The 19,962-nt window shown below is 31.9% G+C and overlaps 4 protein-coding genes across 4 annotated transcripts in view; 1 reads left to right on the plus strand and 3 right to left on the minus strand.

Moving 5' to 3' along the window:
• LOC113394793 (uncharacterized) overlaps window positions 1-19,962 on the plus strand; it is a 337,088-nt gene that overhangs the window by 267,914 nt on the left and 49,212 nt on the right. The window lies entirely within an intron of this gene.
• Window positions 1,215-3,859, minus strand: LOC113394805 (uncharacterized). Its single transcript, XM_026632235.2, has 3 exons — window positions 3,752-3,859; window positions 2,784-2,965; window positions 1,215-2,313 (listed from the first exon to the last, which is right to left on the minus strand). Exons 2-3 carry the CDS (start codon window positions 2,963-2,965, stop codon window positions 1,824-1,826), a joined length of 672 nt encoding a protein of 223 aa, XP_026488020.2. The 5' UTR covers window positions 3,752-3,859; the 3' UTR covers window positions 1,215-1,823.
• On the minus strand, window positions 8,632-14,121 carry Mtsh (mitoshell). The gene is made up of 5 exons (XM_026632198.2): window positions 13,993-14,121; window positions 13,065-13,152; window positions 10,307-12,980; window positions 10,086-10,229; window positions 8,632-9,999 (listed from the first exon to the last, which is right to left on the minus strand). The coding sequence occupies exons 1-5, from the start codon at window positions 14,114-14,116 to the stop codon at window positions 9,769-9,771; spliced, it is 3,261 nt and encodes a 1,086-aa protein (XP_026487983.2). The 5' UTR covers window positions 14,117-14,121; the 3' UTR covers window positions 8,632-9,768.
• LOC113394808 (uncharacterized) lies at window positions 15,772-19,925 on the minus strand. Its single transcript, XM_026632240.2, has 3 exons — window positions 19,615-19,925; window positions 16,777-16,997; window positions 15,772-15,980 (listed from the first exon to the last, which is right to left on the minus strand). Exons 1-3 carry the CDS (start codon window positions 19,664-19,666, stop codon window positions 15,819-15,821), a joined length of 435 nt encoding a protein of 144 aa, XP_026488025.2. The 5' UTR covers window positions 19,667-19,925; the 3' UTR covers window positions 15,772-15,818.

Here is a 19,962-nt window from a genome sequence, read left to right on the forward strand (position 1 = left end):
ATCAGTAATTGGATATTGAAAGAAGAAGATAAAGCATTGCCATACATTTTTCTTATGTAGTAGGTGTTGTGTCCTTTGTTCTATATTTGAATATTCGTTAGTCGTTTCCAACGCAACCCAAACGTGCGTTAAATTTTTTTCCATTATTTTATTATTTAAAACCCATAAGTTTATAAGTATTGCTTATTTGATCAAAGTATATTATTTTCAAGTAGGATTGTACAATCACTTTCAAATAGTATTTTTCTAAAATTATATTAAGTTATCAACGTTTCGAAACGTAGATTCTGCCGAGAAGAACCGACAAGAAACTAAGTAGTTATTTCTTTCCAACATTTAAAATACAACGTTAAGTTAGTTAAATACAATTATATATGTATATAATATATACTACCTGCAATTCAACAAATATTAGCTCCACATACAGCATCTTTTTTTTTTTTTAATGTTTCTCTTATTTGTGCCGTGAAGGACATACAGCATCGATAGTTACCTTTTTTCTATCAAATATAATACGTGTATAATCAAAGACAATTTGATTTAGATTTAGACAATTTTGTTAAATTTATGATTTGACATTTTTTTTATATTTATAGAGACTCAAGTGCCATTTGCCTTACTTGTCATTAAAAAAATGTTTGTATTACGACATTTTATGATACATGGGTCAGAGCCTGTGAATCTTTATATAAGTCCGCAAACATCAGATGAAATTTATGAAATATCGAAAAGCATAGTCTTCTCAACAGAGGAGAAGGAAGAGTTTATATAATAAAATTATTATTATAATCAAATAACTAAACCATATTCTTTCGAAAAGTTAGTTATATATTTGCAAAAATAAAAAGAAAAATTTCATATTATTTAATCTACCGGTCGTTATAGATAGTAAAAACACAGAAATGTGATTGCACACCAAAACTGGAGTGTAACTCACGTGTGACTCACGCTCGCAAAATGTTAATGTTTGTTGTATACTTTTAGTTTTCTAAATAAATAAACCGAATGATGAATCTTTATAGAATATGACAAATCTTATTAGAATATCTATAATCTTTATAGAATATGACAAATCTTATCTTCGCAATAAATAATGGAAATCGTAAAACTTTATTTCCCCGCAATAAATGTAGATTAAATGAATAATTTAATTGCATCAATCTTTTTGGAAACAATAAAGGGATTACGTTATCGGACAATCAAAAACTAGGTATGTATAAATTTTTTTTTATTTCATTTGTAACATTGACTTCAAAGATCGCCGCTTTTTATCACAAAGCTTTCAATAACTTGGTTGTAAAATAAATGCATTTGTTGAAGCGTAATTCATAAATAATGTTAAGTAACTAAGTAACACTTAATTTAAGGATAAAATACAACGTTAACAAATATTTGAAAAAAGAACATTTTCCTATCTGACTGCTTAATATTAATCATAAATAATAAAAAAATAACAACATTTACTTTTATATAAATAGACAAAGGCAAAACAATTTGGAGTCTTATTTTCGTCTTCTTCCTCAATCGATTTTTAATTTTACTTTTGATATACATACATTATAAATTAAAATGTATTCCTCAAATTATTAATAATGTTTAGTGTCAAATTTCGACCAATGAGCGAATATTAATATTATTTAAAAATTTTTTTTATCTATTTTATGAAATCGAGACGAAGCTGTTGTAGTTGACTTCTTCATAAATAATTAAGTGAATGTAAAATATCACGCTGTATTTGTATTGAGCGAAGTTATATAAAATTTGACTAGACGAATTGTTATTGAGAGCTCCATGACTTCGACGTATATACTGCAATAATTTGTTTAAGATAGAGTATCCAATTCCACTGGCATCGGGCCCACCACGGCGTCAACTGTAGACTTTGTGATTTTAATATCAGAACAAGCGCCAAACGTTTCCTGGTTGCCACAACCTAGTTTCCCTGAACCATCTTCGCAGATGCCCCAATTGTTACCAGCTACATATCTCCATTGGAGGACACAATGGTCGCAAACTAAGTCTTTAGGTAGACGGTAGTTCACTGTGTATTTGCCTACGCTGGGCGGATAGTATTCGGTTCCACCGTCTTCCAGTTCAAGCAGGTATTCGTCGAAGCAGGATTGTTCGTTCGTGTTCGGGTTAGGGCAAATCTTGAAGTACCAGTAACCACGGTGGTAAGCGGTGATTTCAACGGTGGTCTCGATCACTTGTCCGGCTTCGTACTCCGCGACAATTATACCTAAGCCGTATTTGCCGCCGATTTCATGAGGTCTCGGTTCGCTTAAGTCAAACGCGTCTCCGCAAATACCACACCTAAAATTAAAAAAAAGAAGTATTACTTATAAGGGAAGAGTATATCTGTTAATGTTCCGCTGCTGGTTTAAGGCCTGCTCTTCCTTTAAAGAGAGGGTTTGCAGCTCATTTCATTTCGCTGTTCCAAGGTACGTTAGTGGACTCATATATGGTAGAATTTCATTGAAATTAGACGATGTTTTAGCGCCGAGGGCCGCGATGAATTGTAAAAACAAATTGAATCCGCAATCATCGGTTAAGATGCACGCGTTTTAACCCTTGGGTCAGCTCGGGATTCTAGTACTTAAATATTAATATTAGGCGTAGAGCATAATGTTTGTTAAGCTTTTTCATTGATTATTATTATTTATGTGTCATATGATAATTCGAAGCGAAATTTAGAATACAAAAAATATGATTTATAGACAAAGGGAAATTAACGTTGAACGTTTTTTCTCAAAAAGCTATGAATTACAAAAAGCAGTACTAACTTTCCATGATTTACAGAGTATTGACGATCGAAGCCACCACAATATAGTCCAGTATCGTCGTAGTTGGCTGGTGTTGAGTACCCATAGCGCCACATCGAAGCCCTGGAGGGTGGGTCCGACACACGACCGTGGCTAGAGACTGACACCACGAGACCGGCTAATGACAAGATCTGCCACAGCATCTGATATGATAATAGAAATATTGCTAACTAAGATTACATTAAGGTTACAGGTAGATAATAAAAAATTTATAAAATTTTAAAATGGAATACAATATTTTTTGAGCACTAGGTTAGGTTCTCTCAAATTTTAAGCTTTATTCTCTAGTGAAACTGGCATTTACAGTAACGAAAAATTACCAATATATTAATAGCAGCAATACTTACTCATTCAAATTAAAGTAGTATCAAATAAATTAAATTCTAAAATGACTATCTGACATACAACGCAAAGGAAAATCCGGTGAGTCTAACAGGATGAAATTCCTAATGGAACGTAAGTAAGTGCAATGCTTCTATACTGAATAAAGATTTTTGACTTTTTACTTCTTTTACAATATGCGTTAGGATATAAAAATGTCGTATTCTGCATAAAACTTAACGTTTGTTGAACCTTGTTATCATCAATGTAATATAGATATGTATATGCAACATTAGTATGACATAACGTTTAAATGGATTAATTAATATCATTGATAAAGATATAACAGACATAAATAACTTTACAAAAATACGTTGTTAATAATGTCAAATCAACTTGCAGTGATACGCAATTTTGATGCATATATCTTTTAATTTAAATGTCATTATTATATCACAGTCAAAATCGCATGTAACTTTCTGATAGGTCACGATCGTTCTCTGCGATGAGCTTCGAATTTACTCAATAGTTTTAAAGGGGTTTAATTTTATTATGCTTCAGTTAAAACCAACATGAATTTCAATAATGTATAATTTTGGGCAGTTTACCTTGATATTTATTTCTGAACGGGATAAAATTGTCCACACAGTTTAATCACAAGTATTGTTTGGAGAAACTGATAACGCGACGTATCAGTCGTTCACAATTTATACAAGAAATTTCAGACCATTGTAAAATATTATCGCGAAATAATCAATATCGAAAAGGCACTTGATGGAATCAAAACAATAACATCGGATAATTTAATTTTTCCAATTTTCGCGATAAGAGAACAAAGAGATTTCCCAGTTTTGCCGGCATCCTTAATATCTTAATTTATTACCGATGAATTATCGGGTCATATAAGAGAAAGAACCGAAAGAATGACAAGGAAATATTGAGAGATATAAAAAATCACCAAAATGTGTTTTATTAGATCTAAGAGTTAAGAAAAAAGTATTCTTGATGTCGTATAATATGATTAGTTAATACCTATCGCCTCGTTGCCGAAGTTGAAAACAGATGAAAATAGTCAACCAATCGCAGTCCACTACATCTTCCAATGTTCGCCAAATAGCCTTATCCGGTCGGTTCCTGTCACTTCCTTGTGGTCATCGGTCCACCTGGCCGAAGAGCTTCTCCGTAGGTGCTCCATTCTTGGTAAACTATTTATGGCCATCATTGCGACTGTGACTCGTTTATTTCGATCTTACTTCCCCCCTGACAGTTGTCATTCTTGAAAACTCTTTCATAAATAAGCCTAAAAAGATCGCAAATGTAAATTTTAAAGTTCTTTTACGTTGGTTATAATGCACAGTCTTATACCATTGTTTTTGTTTTAGGAAACTTAATTAGGACCCTGATGATAAGTAGGTCCTATTCACATGCACTGGGAGAAATATGAACCTCTCCTAGTAACGTCAATTCGCTGCCCATCGTGGGATCTATGATATTACATCCTGTGTATTTGTAGGTCTCGGTCTTTGCTCTTTGTCACCGAAACACATCAACATGTAAATGTTATATGGCTATAGAAAAAGTGGTAAATCAGTTGTAACTACTCATACTGGTCCAATAACCTCTGAGACTGGATCATCAATCATTTTTAAATACTTACATTAAACATATATTTTCATCAATATTACAAATTTAGCTTTTCCCATTTTTATAAAGTTTTTGTAGAATAAGTAGGTAATTTAATAAATTTAAACAAAATGTGATCAAAATCTCAGGTATTGGTATAAATTATGAATGCATGAATTAATCCATTATCATGAATGTAAATTTTGTATCTGATTTTCTTTTATAATTCAGTATTCTTCCATTTGCTCTTATACTCAAAGTGACACTACGAATAAAACAGGCGAAAGAATGTTATTTACTGACACTAGGAAGACGGTATGTAGGCCGTTATACCTGTAATACAAGTCTGTTTTATTACATTTCATTATCCTGGATACTACTTGGTGTTTTTGCTTCGAGCAGGGTCGTCTGGGTAGGTTAGGTTAGGTACCACCCACACATAAGATATACTAACGCTAAACAACAGTGCTTAGTATTGTTATGTTCCCGTGTGTAGCGTGAGTGAGCCAGTGTAACTAGAGGCAAGAAACAAAACATCTTGGTAGTCTTAACGCCTACCTATACCATAAGAAAAACTAGGGTACAATTATTGCACTGTCATTGGTTGCCAATTTACAAGTTCACCAGTCTTGAAGAAATCACGTTGAAAAATTCCGTTACACAGATACATACAGGTCAAGCTAATAGAAGCATGTAAAAAAATTATGAAACAAAATGTGACAAATGAATTCATAAGTGAACAAATCCAATCCATTCAAACAATGGTGTATTAGCATTCGACATAGAAATTAATATTCACTCGAGTGAACTTTCTTCAGCGTGAAGTATGTGTCTGATATCGTCGAGTATCTTTTTGGGTTTTTATTTTTGGAATACGAAATGATCTTGGTAGTGGCAACATTATTCTGTTACGATTATTTTTATCACCACACACGACTTTATTACACCCCTATTTTAATGATACAATAAAAAAAAACGTCATTGATTGATTAACTGTAGGCAATATTGCTATTCAAATGATTTCTGTCTTTGTTTTTAGAGTTTTATTGTTTTTCGTAATTAATTTACCGAATTCATTTTTTTCAACATCTAAATAAGCAACAAGTTAAATAATTACAATGTACTGTAATAAAATTGCAGTTTTATAAAAAAATGAGAGAAGACTAGTTTTATTTTTTTATTTATTTTTATACAGAGTAGGACTGGCAAATGGGCCACCTGGTGGTAAGTGGTCACGCCCATATACAATAGCGCTGTAAGAAATATTAAATATTCATTACTTTGCCAATGCACCACCCAGTCGGAGCTAAGATGTTGTGCCTGTTGATACACTTACTCACTCATCCAACCGAGACATTTTCTGCCTCGCACAACCACTCTGTGGAACCAGCTTTCGCCGACGGTTTTTCCGAACTGATACGACTTGAGAACCTTCAAGAAAAAAGCGTACTCTTTCCCGAAAGGCCGGCAACGCACCTGCAAGCCCCCCGGTGTTGCAGATGTCCATGGGCGGTGGTAGTCACTTTCCATCAGGTGAGCCTCCTGCCTGTTTGCCACCTATGACATAAAAAAAATATATATTTAGTATGCTGTTTGAAATGTAAATTATTGATTTATTTATTTACATTTTATAATTCATAAATTTCTACTTTTGCGTTCTTTTCTACCATACAAGTTGAGAGCACGCTATACGAACTTTAAATGCGGTTAAAAATGTATGATTTACCCTGGGGTGGGTAAGGTTGGTCTTGTTTTCACAATTCTCGTTAAACTTCTAAGGTATTCATCTTAATAAGTTAATGTTGGTATCCCGCTGTTATATAACGCGGAATGAGCCTAACTAACATTTAGTAAAAGTTTTTTTTGACATGCCTAAGCTACGTTATTTTTTTTAAACTTTGATTTTATTTGTTTTTTCTTCTAAAATATTTGAACTTCTTAAAGTTTTTAATCAATGATGTGAAATGTCTCTATGTTGCTAAATATATCTACTCATATAATCTCGATTACTTGAATATCCATTTCTAGCTAAACATATACTATAAAAATGTCATAACAGCAATTTATTTAAGTTTTAAGTTTTTCTGATAATATTTTATTTCAGCAACAGTATGACATCATACTGTTGCTGAAATAAAATGAATATGTTTTAATAATATTGTCTAAAGGGATATAATGTTTAACGCAAATAAACACAGATTAATAATAATTATTATATTGTAATAATAATTCCTGGCGACTTCTAACTTCGGGCTGCCTCTGGCAATCTCTCGATAGAAAATACCAAATAAAGCTTTACGTATGTATGTTTATTGTTTGTAGCATACATACACATATCTACAAACACACATACCAGCACAAATTCTTAAAGAAACATAACACTGGACCGCAAAATATTGATCATTAACAAAATTACGACTTAGAACTATTACAAATTTTAAAGCTACAATAGCTCAAGTCTTCGGCCGCCTATTTTTCGGAAATAAGAAAAACAAAACAAACAATTGAAAATATAACCCGTACAGATTCAGGATACGGGAGGTATTCTGAATTTGCACGGGTACTAAAAACAGTGCTATAAAAATAATTCAAGATATGACTATACATGATTTCTAAGTACACATTACTAATTATAATTTATTATTTGTCCATTGACCCTGACTCATACATAATGTTATGTTTTAGGTAAATTCCATTTCTCTTCAATTGATTGCTTGAAGGACCTTGAGTCATCGTGTTTAATCTGAATGTTTAAATAACGTTAGTATTATTTTATCATTGAAAAATTTCTGTATTTACCTCATTGTGATAATTTCCTACTCGTACATTGTATGCCAATTGGAACATATTTTATGGCGACAGTTTATTTGTAACTAGTTTCCGCCCGCGGGTTCGTCCGCGTTTTAGGTTTAAAAAGTAAGGCCTATGATATATCATAAAGGACATGTGTGGTTTACACTTCATCAGAGTTAATTTCGCATATATAATATTAGTATAGACTAGAAAAATACATTGTTAAATGGATTTTTTTTGCTTCAAACCTTTTTGTTAATTTTGTTAGAAGTAGACGTTCAAATAGTGTGTGGTCATTCCCATCCATGGAAACGTAGACACAGTAAAGCCCATTTAATTTTTTTATTAAAGCACGAATCTGTTTTGTTCATACATTCTGTTTCTATTCTGGTCTGTACGAAGCAAACTAATGGTACTTAGGAATTATGGCTTATCTAAGTTCTACTATCCGCAAGCAAAACCAATAGTTTCTTAAGCAATTGGACAAAAGAAGTGTGCCATTCCTCACGCCGTTGTCTTTAATGCGTGGTCAGTATATGGTTAACCATGAAAACCATGAAAATATATGTTGTATGTTGGCTTGTAATACATAATAACGTATCTGCTGCCACCATTACGTTTAACTGTTTCGACAATATTTACACGAAGTTAGGGCCTTATGCAAGCCCCCCTGGGTAGGTACCACCCACTCATCAGATATTCTACCGCCAATCAGTAGTACTTAGTATTGTTGTGTTCCGGTTTGAAGGGTGAGTCAGTTTAACTAAAGGCATAAGGGACAATGTCTTAGTTGCCAAGGTTGCAGCTATTGTTATATGTAGGTACAACTATTGCTTATTCATAAGCTATCAATCTCCTAGACATTGTTTTTCAACCAATTGATGGACAATTAATTTGGAGGATAGCGAAGTTCAAAATACCAACTACGTAGACTACGTTGATACCGTTGCAATGAACTTGTATCGCATTTTTAATGAATAAAACAAAACTGACCAGTAAAGTATGTTTGAAAAACTAATAAAAAGGTACTTTAATTAAAACTCGAGTACAAAACAACGTTTGCATCATTTATTATAGAAGTTCCTTGCCATAATTTCAGGTAAATAAATTAAATAATAAAATAACACCTTAATGAATACTTAAAATTAATTCAACGCCATGAAATTGAATTTTGAAAATTTAAAAACCAATCGTTACTAAATATATCCCGAATCATAATCGAATGAGACGTCGTTTTGAATTCACTTAATGTCTATGGCAGGTAAAATGTAATCAAAAATCATTTTAAATATATAATTAAACTAGTGCGAAAGATCAAATGAACAAATTGGGTAAAAAATAACATTACATTGTATAAAGATTTATTTTGCAACTGCCATTTTATTCCTGAATATTACTTGACAAACTCACGCAGAATCCACTCAGTAATTCGATGAGGAAACAATTATTATACATTGGTTGTGTAGAATGTTCTAGCAAATTGGAAAACAGATACAAATTTGTTTCTTTATTTCTTTGTCTTTGCATCCAAATAACCTAATGACGCCATGTTGGATATGGTTGAAATTATTTACTTTTGCCTAATAATACACCATAGATTGTGGTATAAAAAACTAAGTTATATGCCAAGTGGACAAAAATATTAATGATATGGCTGTATGAATAAGATCTTTTTAAAGTTGAGCATTGTTTGACGTATTGAGAACACAAATTTATTTTTCTTTATTTAAATTTAATAGATATTAAAAAAGACAATAAAGTTCATGAAATAATATTAATTAAAGCAAATGACGTGAATTATTAACTAATGGAACAAGAAATAAAAAATGAAATACTCATTGAAATAAAAAAATGTTTAAACTAAGTCTGGAAGCCCGTAAAGTCCTTTCGAAAAAAAAATTTCAAGCGCTTACAAATTAAGTCTTATTTATTACTAGATCTGATAACAGCACTGACATTTATTAAAAATTAATTTACATTTGACTAGAATTCATTTTAATATAACTATTAATCGAGTTGCGATAACATTTGTACAATAGAAGATTTAACGATTACATCTTAGCATTTGAAATAAGTTATTGAAACAAATAAATATAAATAAATAAAGAGGATTAAAGAAAAACAAAAACTTCAAAAACTAATGTTACTGTTGTTTGATGTAATGATAATAAGTAAGTAATAACTTAGTATGTTAAAATGAAAAGTACGTTTAATGTTTGTCATCTTCGTTCAACTTAGAATCAGTCTTAGCCTCTTCTTTCTTACCTTCAGTCTTTACTAGATTATCTTTATCAAACTTCTTGTTACTTTGATCTCTGGAATCGTGTTCGTGTGTTTTTGTTCTCGATTCACATTTATTTTGAAATTCATGGGCTAATATTTTTTCAAATTCAGACGATACTTTGTTTACATGTTTTTTCATTGTTGAATCTGGATAACTCTAAAATTAATGAAATGAAAATATACTAGAGTAATTTTAAATATGATGACTGTTATTACTTTTTCTTGTGTATTAATAAATATTACCTTAAGATATAATCTGACGTTGTTAAAAATACGTCGAAAATCTTGGACTACTTGATCAAATTCAGTGTATGATGAATTTAGCAGTTTAGTAGATATATCATTAAGAGACATCGGATATTTGACAATTTCATAAAATCTTGGAGCCTGAAATCATAAATATGTATGTGACATAATTTTGTACTTAAATTTACTATTACAATTCAAATTATGAAATTTCTTACAATTTTAATATCCATATCTCGTTGAATAAATGTAGCTTCATTTATTTGTGATAAGCTAGTTAAAATATTCTCAAATTTTTTAATAACGGTACCCGGTAGTGGTTTCTTTTTTTTAGGATGGTACCAAGTACCAGAGACAGCAACCTTTGATTTTCCACTAGATTTTTTTTGGTTTTCATCTCTTACGTAATTGCCAGTCTGATCAAAATTACGTCGACGGGTATTTTCTTTAGACTCTTCAGATTTATTGGCAGTATCGTCTTGTTCGTTATAATCTGTAGTCTTACCCTGTTCGATGCATGAGGTGTTTGAATTGTCTTCCATGTTAAGGCTATTATCATTAGCGTGACTTTTATTTTGAGATATATCTTGAGTTTGTGATGTTTGACTCCATTCTGAAGATATATGTTTCGATGTCTGGCTGGAGTTTGTCCAAGGATCATTTGGGCTTGTGTTCATTTTCATGTCCTTTAAATCTTGAGATAATTCTTCGTTCGTACGTAATCCTAATGCGTTGTAAAGTCGTGCTGTATCTGACCTTGATCCTTCATGTATAAAATCCATTAATTTTGGTGCAGATTGCTTAGCAGCTTCCCAAGCTTTATCAGACATCATTGAACTCAATATATCAAGAGCCTCAACGGCTCGCATATCCAAACATGAGAGTTGAGATGTGGAAGATTTAAACTTTTGTTCTTCCATTACTATGTCATCAGCTCGTCTTGACATCAAACATGGCCACGACTCTAAATTATATTTTGGTTGCGGTGCTAGTGTAACTTGTTGAAATGATACTTTTGCTTTCAAAGACGAAGTGTCCTCAACAGGATTCTCATAGGTATCTTGAGAAGTATTTTGCAAAAATGGAGGTACAGTCTCCACTGGCTTTATTGGCACCTTGTAACTACCAGGTTTCATATATACTTTTGATATTTCGTGAAACTCATCATTTTCAGGATCAATAAATTGCACGGGGCCAGAAATATTATTCGAAACCGTCACAACGTTTGAAGGTATTTGTACGTTGTGAGTATGATGAGTCAAAAAATCACTAGGTTCTTTTTGGACCATCTGACCCCATGCCGCAAAAAAATCAGCCTCTTCTTTAGTATCACCACAGCTGTTATTTTTTTGCGCGTAGCAATTTCTAATCTCAGCTGACGATGCCATACTTGGTATTAAATTTTTTTCAACGTGACTTAAAGGAACCATTTTTGCCTTTAGATCTATTTCACGACGTTGTAGTATTTCACAAGAGGCGTTACTCAATATCGGTTGACCAGAAGACTTGCCAAGTTCAGCGTCCATTTTATGTTTTAATTGCGAATACAGCTCTCTTTGGTCCGCATGACACATACCTTCTAACACTCGACAATCTGGTAAGTTTGTGATTGTCCAAGACTGCCTCGGTTTTGATTCGCGAATGCAGCATGGATCACATTTATATTGGGTCTTTTGATATGTTTCGTTTTCACTTTGATCGCTCAGTGTGTAGAAGTTTTGAGAACTCTGTGGTGGTATTACAGGGTATTTTTTATACGGCACGCTTGATCTAATCGACCATGAGCTCTCATTATAGTTTTGTGGAGTCGTTGGTGTTTGTGGTTGCAGCCATGGTGGTTGTATCACGCTGTAGGATGGAGAAGCATTAATTGGTCTTGGAGTAATGTGTTGTTTTATAGACTGAAATTTACTTTGATTTTGATGACGAGGCGCAGCTGAGTTTGTAGCGTAATAATTGTGAGTAAAACTTTTCTGTTCCATTGTAAACCCGTGATCAAGACATTTGAATGTCTTATAGATGTGCGTCAACATTTCTTTTGTAACCGCTTGCCATTGTACAAAACATTCTCTTATATTTTGACTATAATATTTATTTTCTATTCTAGAAAACGTATCATGCTTTTCACTCAATAATTCTTTAACTCCTTTCCATCCGTCTAAAATCCTTACAAAGGAAAATATAAAATTTTTTATAACCCACGGTATACCTTGCGAGTGAAGGTTAGCCACTGCGCTATCAGGTTTTTGAACATTGGATCGTGTTTTAGCGCAAATAGAATGGATGTTTTTGAAACAAGGCCTATTATGGTGTGCAATTGCAATGTTTTCTGCATCAGTGCACGCTTCGATAGCTAATTGAACAATTTGATTAGGAATTTGGTCATGGATGACGATCTTATCAAGAGCCGTAAGTAATATTTCTGACGAACCCACGTGTCTATTTCTGTCATCTTGGTCTTGATTTAATACTTTTTGAGACTTGTGAGACTCATTACGAGAACTTGTATCCGGTATATTACAAAGTTCTGATACCATTCTTTCCCCTTCGGCAAAGAAGTCGAGACTCGATGTGGACTCTGATGTTAAGTTTCGATCCTTTTTTCTTGAATGATCAGTTTCTGTACTCATCTCTTTATATTTCTCTTGATAACGTGGATCAGCACTATAAGCATTACGTTTGTCGTGACTTTTTACAATTTTTTTCTTTACTCCACTTCCAATAGGTTCTTGGTGAGAAACAGACCATGAGCTTTGTGAACGTCTGTCAGGATTAAGATGGTCAGTCATGATACCGGCTCCACTATAGTTTGGAGAAGATGGATCAAATACAAGACCAACTAAGGGAGAATTCGGAGGAGAGCTAAAAGAAGGGGCGGACGAGTTTGTATATCTGAAAATAAATAAATGTTTGATTCGAAACGCATCACCTATTTTTATTATTATTAAATAACAACCAGAAAATAATATGAATTACCTGGAGTGTTGCTGATTAGTAGAATTTTCCGGTCCAGTGACAACTCTGCAATACGAAGTCTGGTCGATCAATTCTTTATTGGAACAACCTAAAAATAAATATGTTAAACATTGTACAACTTTTCGAAATATTAAATTAATTACATTATCTAAAACTGAAATTTGTATTTATTTTTATTAATTATTTTATATTACATCAATAGAGAAGTGTAAATTAGAAGTCACGTCTTAGATTGTATTTTCATAATGGTTAACACATTTATTATTTGTATGTGTGTGTTTGTATACATGTCTATTTATCATAAAGATCAGAGAAGAATATTATAACAACGTTTGAAAAATAATGTTACATTTCTAGACTTAAAAAGACTTCGAAGACTTCGAAGGGCGAAGGCCGCCTGTTGGTGTGGTCACCACCTCCCATTGATATTGGCAATGTAAGAAATATCAAACATTTCTTACATTGTCGATGCGGCACCATACTTGGAAGCTGAAATGTTATGTCCCTCGTGACTGTTACACGGGATCCCTCATCCTTCAGTGCACAACATTAGTAAGTATTTTTGTTTGGAGGTAGGACATCTGATGAGTAGGTGATACTTATCCAGATGGGCTTGCTCAAAGCCCCGCTACCAATTAAGTGTATCCACGAAATGTTATCTGTTTTCTAATATAATTTATGCTTGTCACGTCAATAGTTTAAATTGAATGCTAATTAAACTGCAGTGTTGCTACTAATATAATATATAATAAAACATATTATATACTAAATCCATTTACAAAACGTGCTGCATTTACATTACCAGTGTGCGAGTAATTAGTGGTCAATCGTTGGTCACTATTTTTTGGGACTCGTTCTCCGCTTGGCAGTCTATCTAAATATATAAATATACAAATATATACATAGATTTCTTTAGAAAATATTATACCATAACTCTTCCGGAAGAACGTTCCTTGGGTTATGGAATAAGAACTCTCTTGGCTACATTCTCTTCCTTCGCAATCACGATACTCTCTCGACTTGTTCGATACTGAACCACCATAATCTTGCATTTGGTTTGATCCTGTGGAATAAATATCATAACGTTCATTACATAACGCCTTCGCTTTGGTATGAGTTTTAAACGAAATCTGTGTTTTCGTTGACTGACTTTTAAGTCGATATAAAAAAGCAAACCTTACTAAATACTTATATTTTGTTACTACACTGTGTTTTGATGTTTAGGGCTTTATTAACAATTGTAACGAAACCAATGGAAGAAAAAGTACAAGCAATATTCAGCGTGATGAAATTACAACTATTAGGATGACAAATATTAGGACATTTTTTTAATTAAAAATAGTTAGACAAACTGGCAAATGAACCTCTTGGTAGTATGTGGTCACCACCTCCTTCCGACATTGATACTGTAAGAAATACTAGACAAATCTTACATCGTCATTGCGCCACCATCCACCATCCTTGCGAACTAAAATGTTATATCCCTCGTGCTTGTAGTTACACTGGCTTACTCACCTATCTAACCCGAACAAAACAATATAAAATATTGCCGTTTGGAGGTACATTAATAGAATATATTATGATGAATGACTGCTCTACCACTAAGTAAGCTAATAACTAGAATATATTATAGTTTTCATATGATTTATTAATTTTCATATTTTCTTGGGTACAATTTTTTTCTAAGCATCAAATTAAATGGTATTAAAATAAATTCTATGCCATTGTGATATCACAGAAAGTATCCCATAAGTCTTCTCATATTTTAATTAAAATGAGCAAAAGTTATTTTATCCAAATAAGTAATTAATCTTTTTTATTTTACTAATATTAAGCGACGTGTCTTAACGTGATCTAGATGGCTGGTGTGACGTTCACGTTGCTAGATTGAACTACAACAGAATTACATATTAAAAACGAAACTAAACAAGATTTCGTAAATCATTTACATTTTCCAAAAATATATTCACTTACCGTTAAAGGCAGCTTTAAAATCCTTCTCTAAAGTAGTTTTTATAAGGACATGTCAAATTAATTAATAATTAACATTAATTTTTTTTTTCAATTCCAAGTTATTTTCGCTTAAGAACAAGGATGGTTAGATCTTTCGAATCCGTTATGGGCACTTATACCTTGCTTATTTTCTAAATGAATATCTTTATGAAGAATATCATCATCGTTTTCTGATATTCGATGTGTAATGGACGATGTCTAACTTGCCAAATAATTGAAACGAACCATATGATTTCGTTCATTTGTTTCTTGACGTCGTGTCATTCGATTTTTGCTTTTCAGTAAACGGTTTCAACCTTTTTGAGGAGAAAAAAGTTTTATCATTTTATAATTTGGAATGTTTCGTTTTATTCCGCAGAATTAAAGATATAGTAGCTCCTTATGTCTTAACTATTTCAATAGCCTGATTCGATGAGTTTTTTATTGTTATATTATAAATAAAAAAACATATTCTAAATTTCACGACAGAATCGACTTTGCGCCAAGCTCCTGGGTGATTATTCTGTAACAAACATTCAAACATACAAACTTTCACACACATTTATAATACTCGAAAAATAATTCGTTGTTAAGGAAATAAAGTGAAGAAATAAAAAAAAAAAGGTTTATTCGTAATAATTTAATCATAAGTAGATATGCGATCATCTAAATTATATATTATATATAATTTCTATTTTGTTAAATGAAATTTGTAACTGTCACTATCTATCTATATAAAGACAAAAATTTAGCTACTTTCCTTTAAAATATATTGTTGTTAAGCGATTTAAAAACGCATATTAAAATAAAACTGACGACGATATGAGGATGAGAAGAGAAGTCACTCGCTCCATTACAGAGATCTGTAAAACAGGAACACACCTCCTGCCGACCACCATAACCTGACCGATGGTAGCAAACACCCTGTTGAAATAGATATATATTTTATACTATTAGCAGACAATAAATGTTAGGTACATATCTTAAATAATAATTTAAAAAATCTTTCTTTTGTATAAGCTCGAGTCGAAGAAAAATTGGAAATATCAAATTATCCTGATGCATTAAACTGTTAAATATTAACTAGTATCAATCTAGTGGTCGGTGAGGAATCCAGGGGGACATTATGAGGAATCCAGGGGGACAATTATCCGATTCTCCAAATTAACTTTGACTATACAAAAATATATCTCAGGTTAATCGTAACTGGGGGTTAATTTTACTTATTTATAATTATATGCTAAGACAGGATCGCGATTATATTCCGATCCAACTTCGACGAACTGGATTGTTGAGTTAGTAGAATAGGAAAACGACTAGACAGCAACAAGTTTTGATTCAATTTGATAAAGTCACAGTTTATTTGAAGAATTGGCGGATCGATATCTGCATTATAAATCTTGCCCTTAAAAGGAGAGGTCGCTTTTTACTGTTATATATATTTACGAATAAGAAGAAATATCAGTTTACTAAAGTGTATGCGAAAATCAGGTTCACTCCCATTCACGTGTTTAATTTGTGTTAAAAATTCACCTTGTGTTCGGTGACGAAGGAAAACATCGTCAGGAAACCTTCATGAGCCAGATTAAAATCTTCCACATTTGTTTTAACCCGCGCGCGCGGAGCAGCATAGAGGAAATAAAAGAAGGCTTAGCTCAGCAGTGGGATATTTACTGATAGTAATTTTTTATTTAATTTTTATATATTTGATACACCTTACCTTGTACCGGGTATCATCCCATCCACATCCTCTAATAACTCTACTTTCGGGCAAGTGACCGTTAATTCCATAATCAACATGCTGTATCATCTTCCTGCACAGAGTGTGAGACACTCCCCTGTCGTGGTCGGAACAGTTGCGCTTCATGCTGTCTGGTAACACGGCGTCTGAACACATCGAATTCGATGCGCTGTTGCATTCATAACACAAGATTGTAGACCCTTTAAAATTAATATTAAATAAATATTGGACAACATCTCACTCTGATCCCAATGTAATGTAAGTAGCTAAAGCACTAACGAAATCAAAGTAACGACGGTACCAAAAACACCCAGATCCTAGACAATATAGAAAACTAGTTAACTTTTTCTACATGGACTCAGCAAGTTTTATCTTATAGTGATATTATTGTAACTTACATAATATCATAATGTTTTATTAAATTAACACAAATAAATAAAAATGCCTTTATATTTAATATGTCAGGTGAGTAAAATGTGTTAAGTCAGGGTCTAAAGCTATATCTTTGGGTGATTGAATAACAAAAATAAAAATCTTCCTCATTCGAAATGTGGGTAGGGTTAGAAGATAATTCAAACATATATTCTATAATAAGATTCCACAGTTATATTTAAATTGTCCAGTTGTAAATTGGATTTTATTAAAGATTAGTATTTGTTGATTTCTATGCAGGATAAATAAATGAATTTAATTATACCTTACTGACATACTCTGTGATTAAAATGATGGAATAGTAAGTCCAGAGTTTCTGGTCGAATGTTCTCGATAGAATCTACTTTTCGAAGCATTAAATTTAATTACACAGTAACATGACGATTCAAAAGGGATTTCAAGAACACATAAATAAATAATATTTTGATTAAGCCATTAACATGAATAATTTGCTCTTAGAAGTCCAAAATATTTGCTAGATAATATATTGGTAATACTTATACATATTAAATAATTGAACACTGAATAAATCCTAGCTAAGATTTCGAAAGTGAGTTGGTTTTATTGTTTGTTTGTTACGTTTTTACGTCATAACTATTCAACCGATCGTAATGAGTGTTTGCGCATGTGGTTAGGGGTACTGAAAAGGTACCGAATACCTCCTTAACCCCACCTCCTAGAACGAAACCAGTAATAAGTAAAGTAAAGCCGTAAAGTTACCATGTTAATAGGGCTTCTTTCACGTTCAAAAATTCCTTGTTTCGGAAGTTTTTATTAACGATAAGATCTTATGAAAGTAAAATTTCATAAATATGATTGGTTTATAGAATACCAAGTTATTCTACAGTTCTTGTTTCCAGTGGTGTATTAAACGATAAGTGGACTAAGAGGATGCGTGAATACGTTAGATTCAATAGTGTCTCTTAAAGAACAAATAATGTGCTAAAGGAAATATTAATCATGAAAGAAGTAATTTTAAGCAACATTGACACTTTAAATTTGTTAGTAAAAGTAAAAATATGAGTTCCTTGTATCGAATCTAACTTAAGTTTGAAGGCTGCTAAATTTTTACCGCTTAGGCCGACCACTTCACTTGAGCTATCATTGCTTGTTTCGTAATGGTTCTAAATTCTTCACGCATTATCTTGTTACGTAAGCAGTTCAAACTGGTAAAGAGCGGTACAATAACCTTTCTTTATTTCAACTAGTTCCATTGTAAACTAGTTTAAACTGGTAAAAATTTTAATTTCTTATAAATTCCTTTAATATTCATAGGTTATATAAGAAACGTGAATTTCAAGTTTGCAATATGAGTATATTCGAGACCATTGAATATAAATATTTATTTTAACAAATAATGATAAAAAAATATATAACATTAAGTGCTCAAATATATAAACAAATATGAATTTAAAATAGTTACTGTATAAATCTTGTCCGCGTGGAATGGTGGCAAAAATGCCAGCAGCATTTATTTATTTTTAGTTTGCAATTAGCACTTAATTCAATTGGCGTAGCAGAGTAACTATTGACTCTCCTACCGATTCTTCTCGGTAATATAAACTATTCTGATCTTGGGGTAGATTAAAAAATCATTAATATTGTAATATAAAAAATGCAAAGGTTTATAAGAGGTTACTTGAATAATGTATATTTTGATTTGGCTCTTATAACAATTGTAATTGATCATAATAATATGTAAACGACGTAAGATGTTCGTAATAACATCTTAATATGTATTATAATATTGTTTCCACTGGTAACAGGATACCTACTAATTTACTCTTTAGAGAATCTAGAGAATGTTGCTAGCATTCTTTCATTCTAAAAGGACGTAATTAGTACAGCAGCTTTTAATTAGTTTCATTAGTATATATTTTGGTTTACATTTGAAAAATAATCTAATTTTATTAAATGATGTCGAATATTCAATAAACTTAAAGGTATTTATATATATTATATAAAGTTTACAGTTTAGAGATTTAAAGATTATATATATATATAATCTATATATAATTATTTATATATATATATTCGCGGAAGTACTACTTGACATCCGATATTAACGTAAGTTGGGCTTACGGTTATGTCTCAATTTGAATTGTAAGCGTTTAAATATTTAAAACGATAAAATATTCAATTTTATTGTTGAATAAAATTTCAATAATGTTAAGCTATCAACGATGATTCAAATTAAATTAATATTTTTTATCTATAATGCTATCAAAATCTATAATTAAAAAAAATATATATTATGAACTGATATATCTACTAACGTAATATTTGTATGTTGTAAATTAATAATTAAAACTATTCTTATTTATATTACGCTTAAATATAAAATATAATTAGGCAATTTAAAAACAGTTTAAGAAACTAACGTACCATAATGGATGAGTCCGAAAAGTGTTAGAAGTCCAAGGCCGTAACACTTCATGTCTGGACGACTTATTCACAACTACACCCTGAATCAGACCAGGGTTAGACTTAGCCTATAGCAACTAACTGAAACCTATCTACTATGTACTCAGATTGTGTCATCACACGCCAAACAGGAGGATGTCACTCATTGAATGAGATGCTGCGTAACGGAAGACCACAATTGAGTTTGTTAGTCGATTAAGGTGAACAAGGTAATCTATTCGAAAATCTACTTCGGATCCTGATTTAAAAATTGCTATCTAGTTTTTTGTTTTTTTTTTAATTTGGTTATGACTAAGGCACGTGGATTAC

The sequence above is a fragment of the Vanessa tameamea genome, chromosome 17, assembly GCF_037043105.1.
Source record: "Vanessa tameamea isolate UH-Manoa-2023 chromosome 17, ilVanTame1 primary haplotype, whole genome shotgun sequence".
NCBI classification, from domain to species: Eukaryota; Metazoa; Arthropoda; class Insecta; order Lepidoptera; family Nymphalidae; genus Vanessa; species Vanessa tameamea.

Coding starts and splice junctions, on each gene's coding strand:
- LOC113394805 (XM_026632235.2), bottom strand. CDS start 2,965: ATGCTGTGGCAGATCTTGTCATTAGCCGGTCTCGTGGTGTCAGTCTCT. Junction 2,314..2,783: donor TACTCTGTAAATCATGGAAA/GTTAGTACTGCT, acceptor TTTTAATTTTAG/GTGTGGTATTTGCGGAGACG.
- LOC113394808 (XM_026632240.2), bottom strand. CDS start 19,666: ATGAAGTGTTACGGCCTTGGACTTCTAACACTTTTCGGACTCATCCAT. Junction 16,998..19,614: donor TTTCGGACTCATCCATTATG/GTACGTTAGTTT, acceptor TTAATTTTAAAG/GGTCTACAATCTTGTGTTAT. Junction 15,981..16,776: donor GGGATGATACCCGGTACAAG/GTAAGGTGTATC, acceptor CTATTTCAACAG/GGTGTTTGCTACCATCGGTC.
- Mtsh (XM_026632198.2), bottom strand. CDS start 14,116: ATGCAAGATTATGGTGGTTCAGTATCGAACAAGTCGAGAGAGTATCGT. Junction 12,981..13,064: donor ACTAATCAGCAACACTCCAG/GTAATTCATATT, acceptor ATTTATTTTCAG/ATATACAAACTCGTCCGCCC. Junction 10,230..10,306: donor GAGATATGGATATTAAAATT/GTAAGAAATTTC, acceptor TTATGATTTCAG/GCTCCAAGATTTTATGAAAT.